At 38.7% G+C, this 18,873-nt stretch overlaps 1 protein-coding gene across 1 annotated transcript in view; it reads right to left on the bottom strand.

Annotated features, from left to right (window-relative positions):
• Window positions 1-4,606: 4,606 nt before the first annotated feature.
• The window catches only part of LOC128870420 (uncharacterized), a 109,473-nt gene continuing 95,206 nt past the window's right edge, over window positions 4,607-18,873 (bottom strand). Inside the window, exon 4 of the mRNA XM_054113036.1 lies at window positions 4,607-5,952. Within this exon, the coding sequence (XP_053969011.1) occupies window positions 5,434-5,952 (519 nt within the window). The 3' untranslated portion in view covers window positions 4,607-5,433. The remainder of the gene's footprint in view (window positions 5,953-18,873) is intronic.

Genomic DNA, 18,873 nt, shown 5'->3' with positions numbered 1-18,873 from the left:
ATTTTGTATGGATATAGAGGAGGAGATAAATGGAATTGCAATGGAATAGGTCAAGTTACATTTACACAAACGTGAAAAATGACGAAACATTTATCAAATTCATGAAAGATATCTTCAATTTCGATTGTGCATCAGACGTTAATAAATCAACAACACTAAGGGTGCGTGCATGTCAGAGATGTGATAAGCGATAAGAGCGTCGATAAGAGCAGCGACAAAAGCATAGCGTCGAGCTTTAGTTTTGTGTGGTGTATATAACAGAGCTGCGATAAGAGCGTTAGTTGCATTTGCAATTTAAGTTTTGAAAAGTGAAGAGCTATAATATTTATAATAATGAGTGATTCAGAGGAAGAAAATATGTTGTTGTTGACGCCTACTGCTGCATATTATCATCTACATAATACTGTAAGGGAAAAACGTCAGTTTTCGGCGCATCCTATAAACCAAGCAAGACTAGAACTCGGAGAATTTCACCATCTCTATAATAGTTTGAGACAGGATCCAAAAAAGTTTTTCGAATATATGAGAATGACAAGCGATACATTTGATTATATTCTGTCTCAAATTTCGGATCGACTGCAGCATAATTGGCAAAACTGCCACAACAGACCAATCTTGCAAGAGGAGCGATTGATGCTTACAATAAGGTAAATACGTACGAATAATTTTATTGGAGAAAAATTAACATATTCATTGGTAAATAACAAAAAAAAAAGAAATATTTTAAACATTTAGAATATTATGAATCTAAATCGGATATTCATTGTTTTGTGCATTGTCATCACATCTAGCCGTGGTGTTTTCAGTGTTACATTCAATATAAATAGGTATTGATTTATTAACCAGTTCATGTATCAGCTGCAATACTTTGCCACAATTTATCCAAAATGAACCTGTTGTGGTGATTTGGATCTTTTTGATCCCAAATTGCAGGTTTTAAAGATACTGTACTTATAAAATCTTGTGTGTCCATCATCGATAATAGCGAAGAAATTACTAGCCTACAATTTCTACGCTCTTATCGATGATAGCGAGCGAAGAGTGAGTTAGCGCGCTGCTCCGACATGCACACTTCTATTAAAATACATGCATTAATTTTCTACGCTTCGCTCTTATCGACGCTCTTATCGCTTATCGCATCTCTGACATGCACGCACCCTAAGAGGCACCATCATCGATTTGCCTTCTTCAAGACACTTTACACTCGAAACACTCCCTTTCATTTCCTACTTTTTCTATCATCGGTTCATCAATGGTTCATTACCATGCACACAGGAAGAAGGCATATGCAAATACAAGTATGTGAATTTATATACCTACATATGCGCATATACATTCATATATATGCTCACTCAAGTAGGACAGAGCCAGATGTCGATCGTTACCGAATGCGGGGGCCGATTGTGCTCTTTGTCGTTCGTTCCGCGCTCTCGCTTGCAGTTCAAGCAAATTAGCTTACATTTGCTTGCGTACGGAATAGATTCGTATATTTGATATGTCCATATGACTTGTATGCATCTTTACATATAGATTTGTTCTTTTTGAAAATTGCGCGAAATTGTATATGTATATGCATGTTTATATACATATATTAGTATACAACATATCTTATAAGGTATGTGGTAAATATTACCATACATTTTTTCCTTCATAGCACACTTATGGTGTGAGGCAAAATTTTAAGAAAAATAATACTCAATTCAAGAAAATTAGTAATCGACTATATCATGTCTATGCCATCTCAATCGATTTTCAGGTGTAGGAAAACTTAGAAACATGAAAATTTCAAAATGCGATATCTCAGCGAAAAAAAATGATATTTGAGCAAACTCAACGCCATTTGAAAAAAGAAGGCTTGTATTTAAAGATACCATCCTTTAATTTTGGTGAAAGAAAACATCTGCAAGGCTACATAACCTCAAATATGGGCAAAAGAGGTGTTTTTTGCACTTTTAGGTTAGGATATCTCGAAAACCAGAGCTGATAGAGCAATTTGGATTCAGCGCATCATAAACCTTCGGAAATATATGGTCTGGTTTCTGGGTCTGAATGTTGGTTAAATTTTGTCGGCCTGTGTAATCATGTACGGGCTTCGCTAATGTAATGGTTGCTCCGCTTAGCAGCTCAAAATCATAAGACTAAATAAAGATAGCGAAAAAAACTTATGGACAAAAATGTTTACAAAAGAATGCTCTATAAAAAAGCTCTGATGTATATTTTCCATAAAATCAATAAAAAAAAAGTTATTACGCTTGAAAAAAATGCATCCCTTAATTTTTCGCGTAATTTTGTTTATAACTTCTTTATGATTAATTTTACAATAAAAAGTTTTGAATGAAAGTTGTAGATAATATTATTATATAATATTATTATCTACAAAAAAGTATTTTACAAAATTTTCATAGCTTTCGAAATTCACGAGATAATCGCAAAAAACCAGTTGCACCCTTATTTCCAAGATGGCGGCCGCGGGACACAACCCCCGACCCCGAAAACTCAAACTTAAGTTCACAGTGATGGGCTTTACATAATAAAACCATAAACTCGCATACTCCTAAAATTACTAAGTTAAATCTTCTTTTGACTGGACTAGCTCACTTAAGTAGGAGAGGGCAAGATGTCGAACGTTGCCGTTCGTTTGCTTTGTTCGTTCTGCGCTTTCGCTTGCAGTTCATTCAAGGTAACGGCAATGAGCAAGGTAACGACAAATGAGCAAGGCAACACTAATGAGCAAGGTAACACTAATGAGCAAGGTAACGACACATTTTTTCGTGCGTGCAGCCGGCTAAATCGAATTATAAGACGTTATCACGTCAAAATCTATTGGTATTATTTCAGGCCGATAGTCCTAGCTATTAGTGCCTTTCGTAATGTAATATAGTTATTTATAATTATATTTCTAATAAATAAATAAATAAAAATAAATAATACAAAATAATTCATACAGACAAACTTTTCAACAACGGAATTTTAATTCGCGCAACTCCGTACAACAGTTTAACCATAATTCACAATCTAATTCTAATTTCAACAATAATAGACAAAATTTCACCCCCTAAAACGAAAGGTATAACCAATCTAATCGATTCCGCCTACCCGAGCAACACGAAATAACCAAAAATGAAAATTTTCGTTATACCGCCTCGGAAAACTTCCATATACATATAAAAGTAAAAGAAAACTAGGAGATATAAAATTAATAATAGATACAGGCGCAATTAATTCAATTTTAAATCCCGGTATTTGCCATGCAAAAAAGATCCAGAAAATAGATCCTATTTACATAAATACGTAAAATCTGCCTTAGTTAAAAAGGAAAGATTACAACTTTTGAAGAATTTAGAAAAGGACTTAACGTAATCGAATTTTACGTAACAAAATTTCATGACTTCTAGACGAATTAATAGGTAATGATTTATTAAGGCCATTAAAAACAAACATAAATAATGCGAATAACATTTGGAGAACGTACATTACCTCGTTTTGTCAAAAGCAAAGATGGCGCCAAGACAGAAGAACATGTAACTCTAGACAGAGACCTCATTAATAATAAAAAATTAGATTTAAAATCATTGAAAGAACAGATTAGGATTCAACACCTTGACGTTGAGGAAAAAAATAGACTTTTGCCAGTATTAAAACAATATTCATATATTTTTTATCAGGAAAACACTAAACTAAGTTTTACATCAGCATTCCAATCATTATCAAATTATACAGATATCCTATATTCATAAAAAAGAAATAGAAAAACAAATTCAGGAAATGCTTGAAAATAAAATTATAAGTCACAGCAATTCCCCATATTCAGCACCCATCTGGATCGTAGAAAAGAAGGCTGACGCCAGTGGAAAGGCTAAATGGAGACTTGTAATAGACTATCGAAAACTGAATGAGGTAACGATAAATGATAAATATTCGTTTCCAAATATCGATGAAATACGGGACAATACTTTACCACCCTCGATTTAGCGAAGGGACTTCATCAGATTGAAATCGAAGAACACGATATTCACAAGACCGTCTTCAGTTTCGAAGGAGGGCGCTATGAATTCTTGCGAATGTCGTTTGGTCTGAAGACAGCATCAGCGACATTCCGAAGACTCATGAATAATATCCTTAAGGAATTTATAAATAAAATTTGTCTCGTTTATTTGGACGACATTATTATTTTCTCAACTTCTCTGCAAGAGTACATTGAGTCCATTAAACTAATTTTTAACCGCTTAAAAGAAGCTAATCTTAAGGTGCAATTAGATAAATCAGAAATTTTAAAAAGGGAAACTGAATTCCTTGGCCACATAGTGACAACCAATGGTACAAAGGCAAACCCAAAAAAATATAATGTGTCAAAAACTTCCCAATCCCTAAAACTAAAAAACTAATTAAGTAATTTCTCGGTTAAACTGGTTACTATAGAAAGTTTATAAAAGATTACCCTTTAATCGCCAAAGAGCATGAGTTATGATTCTAACTCTCGAAAGATAGAAAAAAAAACAGATTCTTGGTTCTTTCACCACTGAATTACAACTGATTTTTATTATTAAAAATGTTTAAAGGCAACTTATTAATTAATTACATAATTGCTTATTCTGTATTTTAATAATAAATCAATTTCTTAAAAATGTTAGTATTGCTTAATTAGCTTTTTAGAAGTTTTTTGTTAATTTGGCAATCTGTATTTTAATAATAAACCAATATCTTAATACTTTTAGTTTCTTTATTTAAAAGTGAAGGCCACAAGGAAAACGTATGGGCTGGAACGTTTAGTGGAAGAACTGGCATGTATTGGAGTTTAGTTCTTTTCCTTGCGATGTAAACAAGGGCGGCGGTAAAAATGATGCTCAATGAACAGGTTATTAGAATTATAATATTGTTTTCGTTTGATGTTGTTTCGTGGCTTTCTATTTGATAGCTTCTAAGTTTGTCGAGACTCAGTTTTTTTGTTATGGTTTTTGCGTTTACTTCGGAATAGCTTATGTGTAGTAGAAAAAAAATCGTCTCTGTAAAACATGGGGTTGGCTTTGTAGATTTCGCCGTTGACATTGATTGAACAGTTGTTGTAGTAGAGGAGAGCTGTAGCCTTAACTTCGTAAGTGCCGTTGTTGCAGCTAGTTGTTACGGTAGTCTTGTATGTATTGATGAAGAGAATGTAGTTTGGTTCAGGTTTAATGATTAGGTTTATATTGCCAACATCTTCTAGGTCGCACAGAGCATTTTTGTTGTTTATTATTTGTGCAATGCAGGCGGAGTTAGTTGTATATTCAGTATATGGTGATTTTTTGCAATAGTAGGTGTTTTCGACTCTTGGACAAGATTCGTTAAAAAATTGGTTTTAATGGTTTTTATTGTATGTTAATTATAATTTTATTTTTATATTTTTTGTGTTATTTAAAGAGAGTGGAAGTATATGATACATTTGGTATCTGTACATTAAATATAATAACTATTTGAATTGTTATAATATGCTTGTAGTCCAAGTGGTACGTATATTTGCTCTTTAGAGCTAATTTTTATTGATTGATTTTCCATATAATTATATATTTGATCTAGCTCTGTAGTGCTTAGTATGAACTTCGATATCATATTTAGTTTTGCTAGGACAATTGATTCCGCAATGCTTTCCAGGTGATTGTTTAAAAGGTCTGTATTATAATTAATTTGGCTGATATACTGAAGTTCGAATTTGTTAATGTATGTTTCTATTTTATCTTGTTCCTTGTTTATATGGATAGTGACGTTTTGCAATCTTTCCTGCATGATTGAATTTATTTGGTTCTGGTTATTCAGTATGGTCTCGATATGCGTTGTATTAGCTTTAATGTCTTGAATTTGTTTATTTATGGAAAATGCGTCCATATTCCCCGTAATGAATTTCACGGCTGTGCCTAGTCCATTGATGAGTCCAAGTTTATGTCGTTTATGTGATGTAAGTGTCCGTACTTGTATTGTCTGTATGGATAAAGAAAAGGTTTAATTGGTTGGATTTGTTTTTGTGGGTATCTTTTTTAATTTTAACTTGTGAAATTTGTTGTTACGTTCTGTAATTATATTTACTCTCTTGCTTTTCTTCACTTTATATTTTGTAAAACTGGGTGTAATTTTATTACGTTTTGCTTCTTTTCGATAAATGGTTTGATTTTCTAAATTTTCCGGGTTTGAGCGGGTTTCATTCAGTTTTTTTATCCTGTTGCTAGTTGCATTTTCCAGTTTTTCTGATTTGTGGGTATAAAATGTTTTGGAATTCGTTAAGTTTTGTAAGGTATTCATGTTCGCTGTTGAAAGTGACAGTATTATTAAATTTAAAGGTTCTACCGAAAAATAGATCGAATGGGGTTAATTTCGTAGTCCTGTGTATTGAGTTGTTGTAAGTGACCAGCGTTTACGTAAGTATGTCGTCATGGTCTTTGCTGAGGTGATTCTATTTGCTAGTAATACAATTCTGTATATTTCCGTTAGGGTGGAATGCAGGCTTTCTACAGAAGCGTTGCTCGTGCTCTGTTGAAATGAGGTAATATGCAAGTGAATTTGGAATTACCTACAGAATTCTTTGAAAATATTGGCTGTGAACTCCGAGCCTTGGTCAGCAACTATTTTCCTTGGAATACCGTAAAGATTAATGAATTGTTTTAGAGATATTTGCCAATGACTGTTAGCAATTGTTGTTGGTTTATACTGCAGATGTCTCTATCTAAGATATCTAAAGCTTTAAGGGGGCTTCCGGTTTTTCAAACAAGGGTTTTTGGGGATTTCTGTCGTATTTAAGGGTTTGGCATTTGTCGTAGTTGTTGACTATCTGTGTTATTTTTTTCATAAAAGGGGAATAAAATTGTCTTTTAAGTTGTTTTTATTAGTTCCTCTTGTTTTTACATTGTGTTAAACGAAACATCTTATTATTTGAAAAAATACTTTGAATAAACTGACTAAATAATGCGAAAAGTGTCATCGTCAGCAAATATAGCGGACAACTTATTTGGATTGAGAAATTTTCTAAAAATATTTATTGTTATCAAAGTCGTTTAGAGGTTTCTCTGAGATATATATGCCGTCATTTAAATTTTCTTCTGCTGAATGCACTGTGGTACCAGACATACCCTTATTTGAAGCAACATCGTTTACGTTTATTTCTGATAATTTAGGTGTATTTATTTTTATTCGACTTAGGGCATCAGCATTTGTATTTAATTTTCCTCTCTTGTATACTATCTCGTAGTCGAATTTTTGCAGTTTGAGGCGCCACCTGACCAGTTTTGAATTAGGCTCATTTAAACTCATTATCCACGTGAGTGGTCTATGATCAGTCACAATAAAGAACCTACGTCCAAACAGGTAAGGGCGGAAATATTTTGTCGCCCATACTATCGCCAATAGCTCTTTTTCTATTGTTGAATCATTACATTCAGATTTCGAGAAGGTTCGACTAGCGTAGCATGTAGGTTTATCGTTTCCTATGCGGCCTTGAGATAGTACAGCTCCTAACGTAAAGCAGAGAACGTAAATTCATAGAGAAGGCGCAGTCCCGGCCCGTTCCTCATTTTGGGCTCTAACAAAATACGGGTAAGAAATTACTTCACTACAAGGTTAGGTTAGGTTAAATGGCTGCCCTAGCTGAAGGGCTCACTTGGACAAATGTTAAGAAATTCGTCCGTTGTGGTGCCATACATGGGAGAGGAGAGAGGAGATGGGAGGGAAGAAGGAGCCTTGGGATTAGATACGATGATGACCATACATTTTACGACGGCGCCGACGGGGGCTGATTTACGTTCGTAGTTAGCCGTATCAAGCTACTAATGAACTTCACCAAATTTATGATACTTACGCCGGCTATATCCGCAGGCGTAGCGAAAAAGTGGCAGCCCAGATTTCTAAGTCTTTGCCAGACGAGAGCAGGGCAGCTGAGAAGAAGGTGTTGAGATGATTCCACCTCGTCCTCCAGACAGTTTCTGCAGAACGGACTTGAGGTAATCCCAAGTCTTACAGCGTGAACACCTAACGGACAATGTCCGGTAAGGATGCCCACCAAATTTGAGAGCTGGGGCTTTGTTAGCCTTAGGAGTTCCCTTGAGCGTCCCCGATCTACCCGTGGCCAGAAGGATCTCGCGACCTTGCACGTTTGCGCACTAGCCCAGCGCTCGCTGAATTGACTCGACGCCCATCTTTCCAGGAGCAGACCACAGGTTCTCAGGGGAACCCCAATTCCCTCATTACGCGACGAAACCGTCTCCAAAGTTCCCTGTCTAGCCAGCTCATCAGCCCAGCGGTTTCCCTCTATGCCGCTGTGACCGGGAACCCAAATGAGCCTGATGATGAAGTATTCGGATGCAGTCGAGAGAGAAGCCAGACATTCCCCGACTAGTCTCGAACGCACAAACAGCGAGCTCAAGGCCCTAATTGCCGATTGGCTATCGGAGTAAATATTTACTTCCTTAACGGTAATTACCGAATTAAGCAACCAGTCCACCGCTTCCTTAATTGCGGATACCTCCGCTTGGAAAACACTACAGTGGTCCGGGAGCCTAAATTTAAGTTTGATGGGAGGCTCCTTACAGAATACTCCCCCACCAACCCTTCCGTCCAACTTCGAGCCATCCGTGAACATGTTTGCCATGCCTTGCCGCCGAATGTTGCACCCCGCCCACTCATCCCTTGAGGGAATGTGAGTAGAAAAAGGTCCGCTCGGACCTAGCGTGGGTGTACAGTGGTCCAGCACCGTAGGGATGAACTCAAAGTTTTTAAGAATGCTAGAGTGTCCGTAACTTAAGTCTAGCCTATGGCCCGAACACCTTAATCTGATTGCGGCGCGTGCAGCGGTAGTTTTTCCTACAATGTCCACGGGCGCCACATTCAGCATAGCGTTAAGTGCTAGAGTAGGAGTGGTACGGAGAGCCCCACTGATTCCAATGAGGGCAGACCTTTGTACCCTCTCCAGCTTCTTAACTGATATCATCCTTTCTAGCGAGTTCCACCAGACAAGGACTCCGTATAGCAAGATTGGTTTTATAATCGTATTATAAAGCCAAAAAGTGACTTTAGGCGAGAGGCCCCATCTTTTGCCGATAGCGCCCCTGCAACCATACAAGGCGACTGTTGCCTTTCTGATTCTTTCCTCAATGTTTGGCTTCCATGTAAGACCTCTGTCAAGGATGAGTCCCAGGTACTTCACCTTGTCAGAGAGCTCCAACGGAGCGCCCAATATTGAGGGGAGAAACACTCTTGGTATTTTGTATTTCCTCGTAAATAAGACGAGCTCCGTCTTCAGAGGATTTATCGATAGGCCGCAATTTGCGGTCCAATTTATAACTAGATTCAGATAACCCTGCATCAGTTCCATCAGAGTATCTAGAAACTTGCCTCTGACAATAAGTGCCACGTCATCCGCGTATGCAATCACCTTACATCCCCTCCCCTCCAGCTCCTCCAGCAGACCGTTAAGTACGGCAACCCAGAGTAGTGGCGAGAGAACACCGCCTTGCGGAGTGCCTCGGTTCACTTGCCGGCGGAGAGAGGTGTCACCCCATTCTGCCACGATCGTTCTATCGGTAAGCATCGTGTGGATAAGCCTTATGAGTTCGGTTCCGACTCCTAGTTTACCTAGCGACCTGGTGATTGCCTCCGGGAGGACATTATTAAAAGCCCCCTCAATGTCGAGGAAGGCACCCACAGTGAACTCCTTCTGGTGGAGGGACACCTCGATATCCTTAACAATTGTATGCAAAGCAGACTCTACCGATCTGCCTTTACAGTAAGCATGTTGAGCGTACGATAAACGCCCCCGAGGAATTTCACTCCTTATGTGCAGATCAATCAGCCACTCCAGGGTTTTTATCAGGAACGAGGAGAGACTGATTGGTCTGAAATCCTTAGGGGATACGTGTGAAATCTTTCCTGCCTTGGGTATGAAAGTTACTCTCACAGCCCTCCATGATCTGGGTATGTAGCCCCTATCTATGCAGCTCGCGTAGATCGGAAGAAGCCAATGACAAGATACCTCAGCAGATTTCTGCAGTTGAGCCGGTATAATGCCATCGGGCCCAGGTGACTTGAAGGGCTTAAAAGAGTCAATCGCCCAAGCCAGGCGTCGCTTATTCAGCCATCGGTGGTGGGTGCGTGGAGTGCTATGCGCCCTATCCCAGCCGATATTAAGCGAGCCCGGATTTGTCGGAAAATGGGCGTCAAGGAGTAACCGGAGTGACTCCTCGCTGCTCATGGTCCAGCACCCCGAGCTGTCTTTCAGGTACCCCATAGGCGTGGAATTCCTCGAGAGAATACGTCTGAATCTCGCGGACTCATGACAGCCTTCCACGCTTTCGCAGAATCTCCGCCATGAGTCTCGCTTCGCTTTCCTGATTTCGGACTTGTAAATTCCCAGTCCTACTTTGTACAGTTCCCATCCCGAGGGAGACTTAAGTCTTCTGGCTCTATTAAAGAGCCGCCTACAAGAAGCCCTGATTTCCGTGAGCTCGGTTGTCCACCAAGGCGGTTTTTCCTTTTTGGGGGGCGATCTTAGTGGACAAGCGCTCTCGAGAGCTCTGTTGCACTCAGCGGTGAATGTCTCCACCAATACATCTATAGATTCTTCCGAGAGATCCGCGTTTTCTTGCGGTGCTTCCGGAAGGAAAGCCTGCAGGTTTCTGCAGTATAGGTCCCAGTCCGTGCTCCTAAGGTTCCTGTAGGAGGATCTAGTGGGTTTGGTTTCATTCAAAGAAAACTGGATGTATCTGTGATCCGAAAAGGAATGAGCGCAGAGCACCCTCTAATCAGATATTCGATACCTAAGTGTAGAAGAGGCTAAGGTGAGGTCAAGCACCTCTTCCCTAACCGCCGTAATGAAGGTTGGGTCCTTACCTCTATTGCAAATAACCAAGTCTTCGCTTAAAATAAAATCAAAAAGTGACTCACCTCTTGAGTTGATATCCGAACTTCCCCAGCAAGTGTGATGGGAATTTGCATCGGTTCCGATAATGACGTCGATTTTTCTCCGCCTCGCCTCAGCTAGGGCCTCCCTTAGCAGTAACGGAGGTGGCTCCACCTCGTCATCGTGTGCCATATAGGCTGAGATCAGCCAGAGTCTCCCAGTGGTGCTCTCTAGGCTTATAGAGACAATGTCCTCATTGCTGAAATTAGGCAAAATGAATGCTTTTAGTTCTTTTCTGATGAGTATGCAGGATCTTGGTTTACCTGCACCACTGTGAACCATCAGTAAATAGTTGTTCGTCCTAATTCCAGAGATACCGCTACTGCTCAGCCACGGCTCCTGGATCAGGACTACGTCAACTCCACCTTGCTCAAGGTGGATTAGTAAGTTAGCGGAAGCTGCCTTAGAGTGCTGGAGATTTATTTGAAGAATCTTCATCTTCAATAATCTTCTCCAACATCCTAAGGTCAGCCTCCTCACTATCCGAGGCCAGAAGCCCCTCCTCCTCCGCCCTGTCGAACAGTTGCCCGATACTGAAGACTGACCCCGCTAGAGAGCGGACGTCGTCAGCACTGCCCCCATCCGACATGACAGATTCCACGTCCATCTCCACGGGAGCTTCCTCTACCGTGGGCCTATCCCCTCCCAGCATAACCGGAGTTGCAGAGACATCACCTCTGGCATCGGTCTGGTAAACCTTCATGACTACCTTCTCGAAGCCATAGGTGATGATCCCTTTAGTTTCAGCGAGAGGCCCGAGGGACTCTGCATTTAGCAGAATCAGCGCTTGCCGAAAATGTCCTTCGGACTTCTCCACCTTGACTACCTTCCAGTAACGGAGGATTTCCTCCATATCCTCTGGAGCAGAGGGCTCTGAGGGAAGCCAGACCCGGGCGCGCGGACGAAGAGGTAGGTCCTTTTTGTCCACAGCTTCCAGCTTGGCTCCCTTCCAGACCTCCCCCACCAGAGCTACTGCCGCCCTATACATTGTGGCCGACCGCTCATCGGCACACACAATTCGCTTAAAGGTGCCGTGGTGCCACCCGGCACTCTCACAGCACGGTCGAGGTCCAGGGTTTTCCCTTACCACCTTCATAAACACCGCAGAGATGGCCGATGCCACTACTTTCCACTCGTCCCTGGAAATGGCGCCATCTTCCCTGCTGTTGTCGACCACCCCCAGAGTGATGGATCCCGCCTGCTTAGCGACTTCGCTAAAAGATTTCGGCGGACCGCCCCCAGTCCTCGGTTTCTTCGGCCGGAGAATTTCCTCCTCTTGAGAGCGTTGCCGCTTCACTGCCGATTCTACTGGCGGTGCTACCGCACCCACCCTTTCCACTCGGCCTTTCTCTGCCCCGCTAAGTACCATCCTGGCCCACTCAAGCGTCCTTAAATACTTCTCAGGTACCTGCGAAGCATTTTGGCCGCCGTAGCGTTGCAGGATTTTAGCGGCTATGCGTTGGTCAGAGAAGGCTTTCCTGCTCTGTCCTGGCTGCCGTTTAGGCCTAGCAAGGGACCCCTGAGAAGAAGTCCCAGAAACCCCCGGAAAGCTTGGGGAAAAACCCAAAAAAAAAGCAAGCGACCGTCTACCTACGTAAAGAGGGTTCCCGCTCACCCCCCCTGGGATGGTGCTCGAAGTCGATTCCGACTTCCACCCACTTCACTACAAGTTAACAGTAGGAAATTAATTAATATGGCTGCCGGAGAGAAATGAGAGGGAGAGAGTGATACGCAAGTGTGAAAAAATGTAGTTTACATTAGCTTACATTTACTTGCGTACAGAATAGATTTGTTCATTTGATATGTCCATATGATTTGTATGCATGTTTACAGATTTGTTCTTTTTGGTTTTTTTATGAAAATTACGCGTAGTTGTATGTTTGCAAGTTTATATACACATATTAGCAAAGGACATATCCTTACAAGTTTATATACATATATTAGCAAAGGACATATGTATATTAGGTTTATATGAAAATTGCGCCAAATATTGGAAAAAATGTATGATTGCATTAGATTTGATTTTGATTGGTTTAATGTATGTTTATATATGTATATGTACATATACGAAAATTGCGCCAAATATTGAAAAGCTCTTATGATTGCATGTAACCAATTGAACTTTGGTTTGGTTTGGCAATTGTGAGTGCACGTGTGCGGTGGAGTAAACATTTTGAAATTATTAATCACTTTATTTATAAAAAACTTTTGAATTTAAAGGATTGGATTTAGTATAATGCCACATGGACAATTTTAGGCCAAGTATAATGATTTATTTAATGAAACTTGGTTGAGATGTTAGGGAGTCGTTCATGAACAACTTTTATAACTTTCAATATTAACACACATTATAATACACGTATACATTGGCACAATAAAATACAAATATTTTGTTCTAAATTTCACTTCAATTCATAAAATATATGGTCACAAACGTATTTTTACTGGTTTTTATACTTGTATTCAAAACAACAATATCCTTTCACTAAATTATACAATTTTAACAATAAATTACTTGAAAACTAATAAATCTCCGGAGGGTGCGGTTTCTAGTTTTATATATGTATATGATTATACTGAATATACCTCAATTTAAATTTTGTAAAAATAAAAATAAACACGTTTATTAGGTTATGATGATGTTCCACCGAACAAGTGGACCGAAAAAAAGAAAAAAGGAGCTGCTGTATCGAGAGCTGCGTCCCTAAGGATAAAGCTATACTTTTTGTGTTTCCTAGGGACGAAGAGACCCGTAAGAATTGGGCCTTGGCTTGCAACGTGCAAGTGTCAAGCACTGACAGGCAGGCCCGTAGCCAGACCTATCGAAGGACGGGCAGGATTAAAAGTTTGCAAAAACACATACTTAAATGAATAATTGGTTAAAATTATTTGTGTAATAAATAATAAATTAAGCAGTTATAATTAAAATAAATAAGAAAATTCAATTTTCAGTGAATGCTTAAAGGAAACATACAAAAAATATTGTTAAGAATAAATACTTAGTACAATGGCAGTTTATGATTTTTCTTATTATTAAATTTTCGGACAATCATATCGATATTAATTGCACGTGTGCGATGCCTTTCAAAAGCTAAGTACACGAGATCAGCCATGCGAGCATAGGTCATGGAAAGGCGTTGCGGCCTATTAATTGCGGTCAATGCCGAAAACGTTGATTCGCAAGTTGCAGTACTGCACCCAAATGTCTCAAAAGCTGTCATCAGCTCAAACGTATCACAGAAAGCTTCACGAAATCTGAAAAGTACCTCCACTTCTGTTCCATCGTCGGCCTGTTCCTTTCGATTCTTGAAAAAGTTTTTCACGACTGTCAATTCTTCTTCGCTGGGAACTTTCAAAGCGGTAAAAATGTAAATTTATAAGTGCTAGTAAAATGGAAGGAACAAATTTTGTGTTGATGGTAAATGTTTCGAATTACCTAGTTCTTTAAAGCTGTTCAAATCATCCGTTTTGAATTCGCTAATGCTCCAAATCGCAGTAACCAGCTCTTGATTCTCTGAGAAGCGTCGCTTGATTTCGTTTATTATAAGATCAAGGCATTCATTGTAAATTCTTTTCAGCTTCTTATTTGACTCTTGTAGGTTCCCATCAGTTGCGCGATTCACAGAGTATGAAGGTAATCTGATCTCAGTTATGCAGCTTGGATGCTCAGTTGTTTAAATTTTTCGTGTAAACATTGTTTCGTTCATGGGTTCAGTCATGGGTATGAGCTTATACGCATCTTCCAAAGTTAACTCAAATTCCTTCCGGCTTGATCTCATTATTTGAAGTTGTTTGAGAACTGACTCTATGTCGTCTAGTCCGTTTTTCAAGCTCGCTGTTCGTAACTGCATTGCAGCGTCCGCTGGATGTAAAATCCTCAGAAACTTTTTAGCAAAAATTAAACAAAATCGAAATTCTTCCGTTTTTATGACTGTTTTGATTCCAGTACTTTTTGCTCTATCTTCTCCATTGAACAATTTAGACTGGGTAACTACTTCATCAAGTACTCGATTTATTTCAGAGTAATTAGATGGCACATCCTGTGTAATTGCAAAGTGACCGGACCATCGTTGCGGTAGAAATCTCACTATGGTTTTTCCTTCATATAAAGAAGAAATTTTGGGATGGTGAAAAAAATCATGTAACATCACACACATATCGAAAAAGTTCCTCAGCGAATCATTGTCAAACACTGCTTTTACAACAACGCGATGGAGACGATGGGTGTTGTTCCAGGAGACCAGAAACACCTCCTCTTTTACCACTCATCACATTAGCTCCATCATAGCATTGGCTCAGAAGATACGACAAATCGATACTATTCTCACTGAATGCTTCAATTGTTTTTTCGGTGAATGTTTTAGTTTCGGTGAATCCCTTAGTTGTAATAATATCGATTAATGATTCTCGAGCTTTTCCTTTCTTCACGTATCTGAGAGCGATAGCTATATTCTCTCGGTTGGTTTTGTCTTTGGTTCCGTCTACCATTAGCGTAAACCACGGATCATCAGCATTTTTCACATCAAAAACTACTGATTCTCTAACTGATTTAGCCATGATTTCAATTACTTCATTTTGTATTTCTGGAGACGTGTATTTAGCGTTTTTGAGAATAGTTTCGTTGCATTTAACTAAAAAACTATTCTTTTTTAACGTGAACTCGAAAAGTTGTATGAACAAACCACGTTCAGCTTTACCATCAACGTCGTAAGATCCGCGAAAGGGAAGTTCATTGTCGCCAGGAATTGAACGACTTGAATAATACATTTTATGTAATATGTTTACCAAGTGTTTCGTCATTGACAAGAGTTGAAATTTCTGTGTTTGTATTTTGCCGAGTTTTTTTTCCTCCCACAAAATCATAGCTTCAACATGCGTTTTTGTGCTTTCATGGAAAACCTCTTTTAGCATCTTTCGAATTTTTCCAGTTTCTAAAGCCCCTCGAAGTAAATTCCACATCTTTCAAACCTGATGGTTTAAACTGCATACATGCACAACAAAAAGCAGCGTCTTTTGTCACCGAATACATCAACCATTTACATTCGTTGAACCATGATGATAGAAAAGAACGGTTATTACTTTTAGAGTACTGCATCAAAACTGTTTGCTTGATAGGTTCTCCCCTTTTAGGTAAATCGTTTATCTCATTTATTGATATTATTAATGTTGATTGAGATTCAGATTGCTAGCCTGAGCATCTATAGTATTTTTAAATGAAGAGGTAGAAGGCACGTGGGAAGTCTCTTCTAAATGGGGACGTTTTCCGCCGAAATAATTCCTTATGTCCATAATAGCTGAAAAAGATAATTGTTTCAAAAACCCCAACAGAAAATCGAAATGATACTTACGTTCACTTTCTGATTTGAATATGTTAATGAAAAATGTACTGCAGAAAAAAGTAGTTTACATATTTCAACCAACTTCAGCCAATGCCACCGAAGTTTAACATAGAAACCGTTTTTCAATAGTGAGTTTCAAGATATTTCACACACTTGTTTTCAAGAAATTTCAAATTCAATAGAACTCAAGTTGGACCAAAACAAACAAGTGTTACATTTTTCACAAAAGTAAACATTAAGAGTTTTGCATTTTTTTAAATAGTAGCGACGAAGTTTGCACGTTGTACTGTGTTATGTTCAAACAAAAAAGATAAAATAAAATATCATGAACTTTACTTGCTATTTTTTACCAATGCTGGATATCTTTTTTGTGCTAATCCAATCTACAGCCAGTTTCAAGTCAGGCAAACTTTATCTCGATTGCGTTTCACTGGCACTAGATAGATGCTTCCTGAGTTGAATTTCCTAAATAGGGTCTTGAAATATTTGACCAAAGTAGGATGTTCTTCGTAAATACCGGGCAGGTTTTTGCGTGTCAAGGCTTAACTTAAGTAAACTGGTGTGAATCTAGACAAAATTGCTACAGTATATACTGCGTTGGTTCTCTCTATAATAATTACGATAACGCTAATGAGATGTCCGTCAGGTTAGAACTTCTTCTTCTTAATTGGCGCGATAACCGCTTACGCGATTTTGGCCGAGTTTAACAAAGCGCGCCAGTCGTTTCTTTCTCGTGCTAACCGGCGCCAATTGGACACACCAAGTGAAGCCAAGTCCTTCTCCACCTGATCTTTCCAACGCAGAGGAGGCCTTCCTCTTCCTCTACTACCACCAGCTGGTACCGCATCGAATACTTTCAAAGCCGGAGCGTTTGTATCCATTCGGACGACATGACCCAGCCAACGAAGCCGCTGGATCTTTATTCTCTGCGCTATGTCTATGTCGTCGTAAAGCTCATACAGCTCATCGTTCCATCGTCTGCGATATTCGCCGTTGCCAACGTGCAAAGGTCCAAAAATCTTACGCAGAATCTTTCTCTCGAACACTCCAAGCGTCGCTTCATCGGATGTTGCCATCGTCCAAGCTTCTGCGCCATACGTTAGGACGGGCAGAACTACCACTTTTAAAACTCAAAATCAAATATAGCTATTCAATTTCCGTTTTTTACGGTTTTTTTTCCTGTGGAATAAAAAAAATTACAGCTCTTTGGTTTTTGTTAAATAACCCCTGGTTGTGCTAACTTTATGGCTATACAGCACTACCACCACAACTTTTGAGTGGGTGGGTAAAAATGAAAAAACGTATGCCAATAACTTCCGTTTGTTTTACCGTTTTTCAACGTGGATTCAAAAAATGTATAGCTCTTTTTTTTAAATATCCCCTGGTAGTGAATCCACGGTCGGTGCCTACTTGGAATTCCCTAACAATACCTCTCTAAAGTAGGCATTAATCGTTGAACTAAGGACTGACCGGTGCCTATTCTAGAATCGAGCGAGGAAATGGAGCCAAAATCCAGTTCCGATCTCTCACCGGGTTATTATCACTTATAAGCACACTAATAATTCAATAATTCCAGTTTTTAGAAATTTGATTATCAAAGTGATTACTTAATTAAACTATTTTTTTATATATTGATTTGAAATAAAAATTTTGGAAAACTTGTTCTCGGGTGAATTAATTGACGAAAACAAGACACAGGCTACATATAGTCTATCTTCAGTCATGGCTGATCATCCGTAACGTTGAGAAGGTGCGTTCATTGGTAGGCAAGCGGAATTTCCATTATCCGAACAATTTAATGAATGTTTGGTGCATGCTTGTGCAGTTTGGGAACATTTGTCAAAATTGTAATACCAAATTTCCATATCGATAGAAATAACTTTTTATTTGCCAACGCCATTTTGAACCCACATTGGTTACAAAATATAAACTTTTCAAAGGGGCTTTTCCTTGTTAATTTTATTTTATTTTTCAGGTTTTTCTCTATCTTTCAGGTTTTCCATTTACCTTCTTTTTCAGGTAGCACCTGAGCCTAGATTTTTAAACCACTACAATTTTCACTTAATCACGATGGATTGAGAGTAGTGTTTTAAAAATCAGGTAAATCGCATTAACTTATCGAAGTCGTGTGAGAAATCGTTTTTGAATAAAGAGACAATTTCGCAATTCGTGCTTAAACATTTTCTTTTATTATATAAATTATTTTTAGTATCTCATAAAAATAATAAAATAAAATAAAAAAATATTACCATACATTTTTTCGTTCATCACTACATATTATAAAACAAAGTCGCTTTTTCTGTCCCTGTCCCCTTATACGCTTAAATCTTTAAAACTACGCAACGGATTTTGATGCGGTTTTTTTTTAAAGATAGATTGATTGAAGAGGAAGGTTTATATCTATATAATGTGAAGAAATATATAAAGGGGGCGTGGCAATCGGTCAAAATGTGGCAAAAAAACATAATTTTCTTGTTTTCACGGCCATAAATCATAAACGAATCAACCAATTAAAATGAAACTTTCTTGAAGTTTAACTTTGAAATATTTACTTTCGTTCTGCATCAAAAAAAAAATTGATTTATTTGTTATTTAACCAAAATTGTTTAAACAAAAGTA

This window comes from Anastrepha ludens, chromosome X (genome assembly GCF_028408465.1).
Source record: "Anastrepha ludens isolate Willacy chromosome X, idAnaLude1.1, whole genome shotgun sequence".
NCBI classification, from domain to species: Eukaryota; Metazoa; Arthropoda; class Insecta; order Diptera; family Tephritidae; genus Anastrepha; species Anastrepha ludens.
Note: the sequence above shows the minus strand (reverse complement) of the source record. Positions and strands in the feature narration are given on the sequence as shown.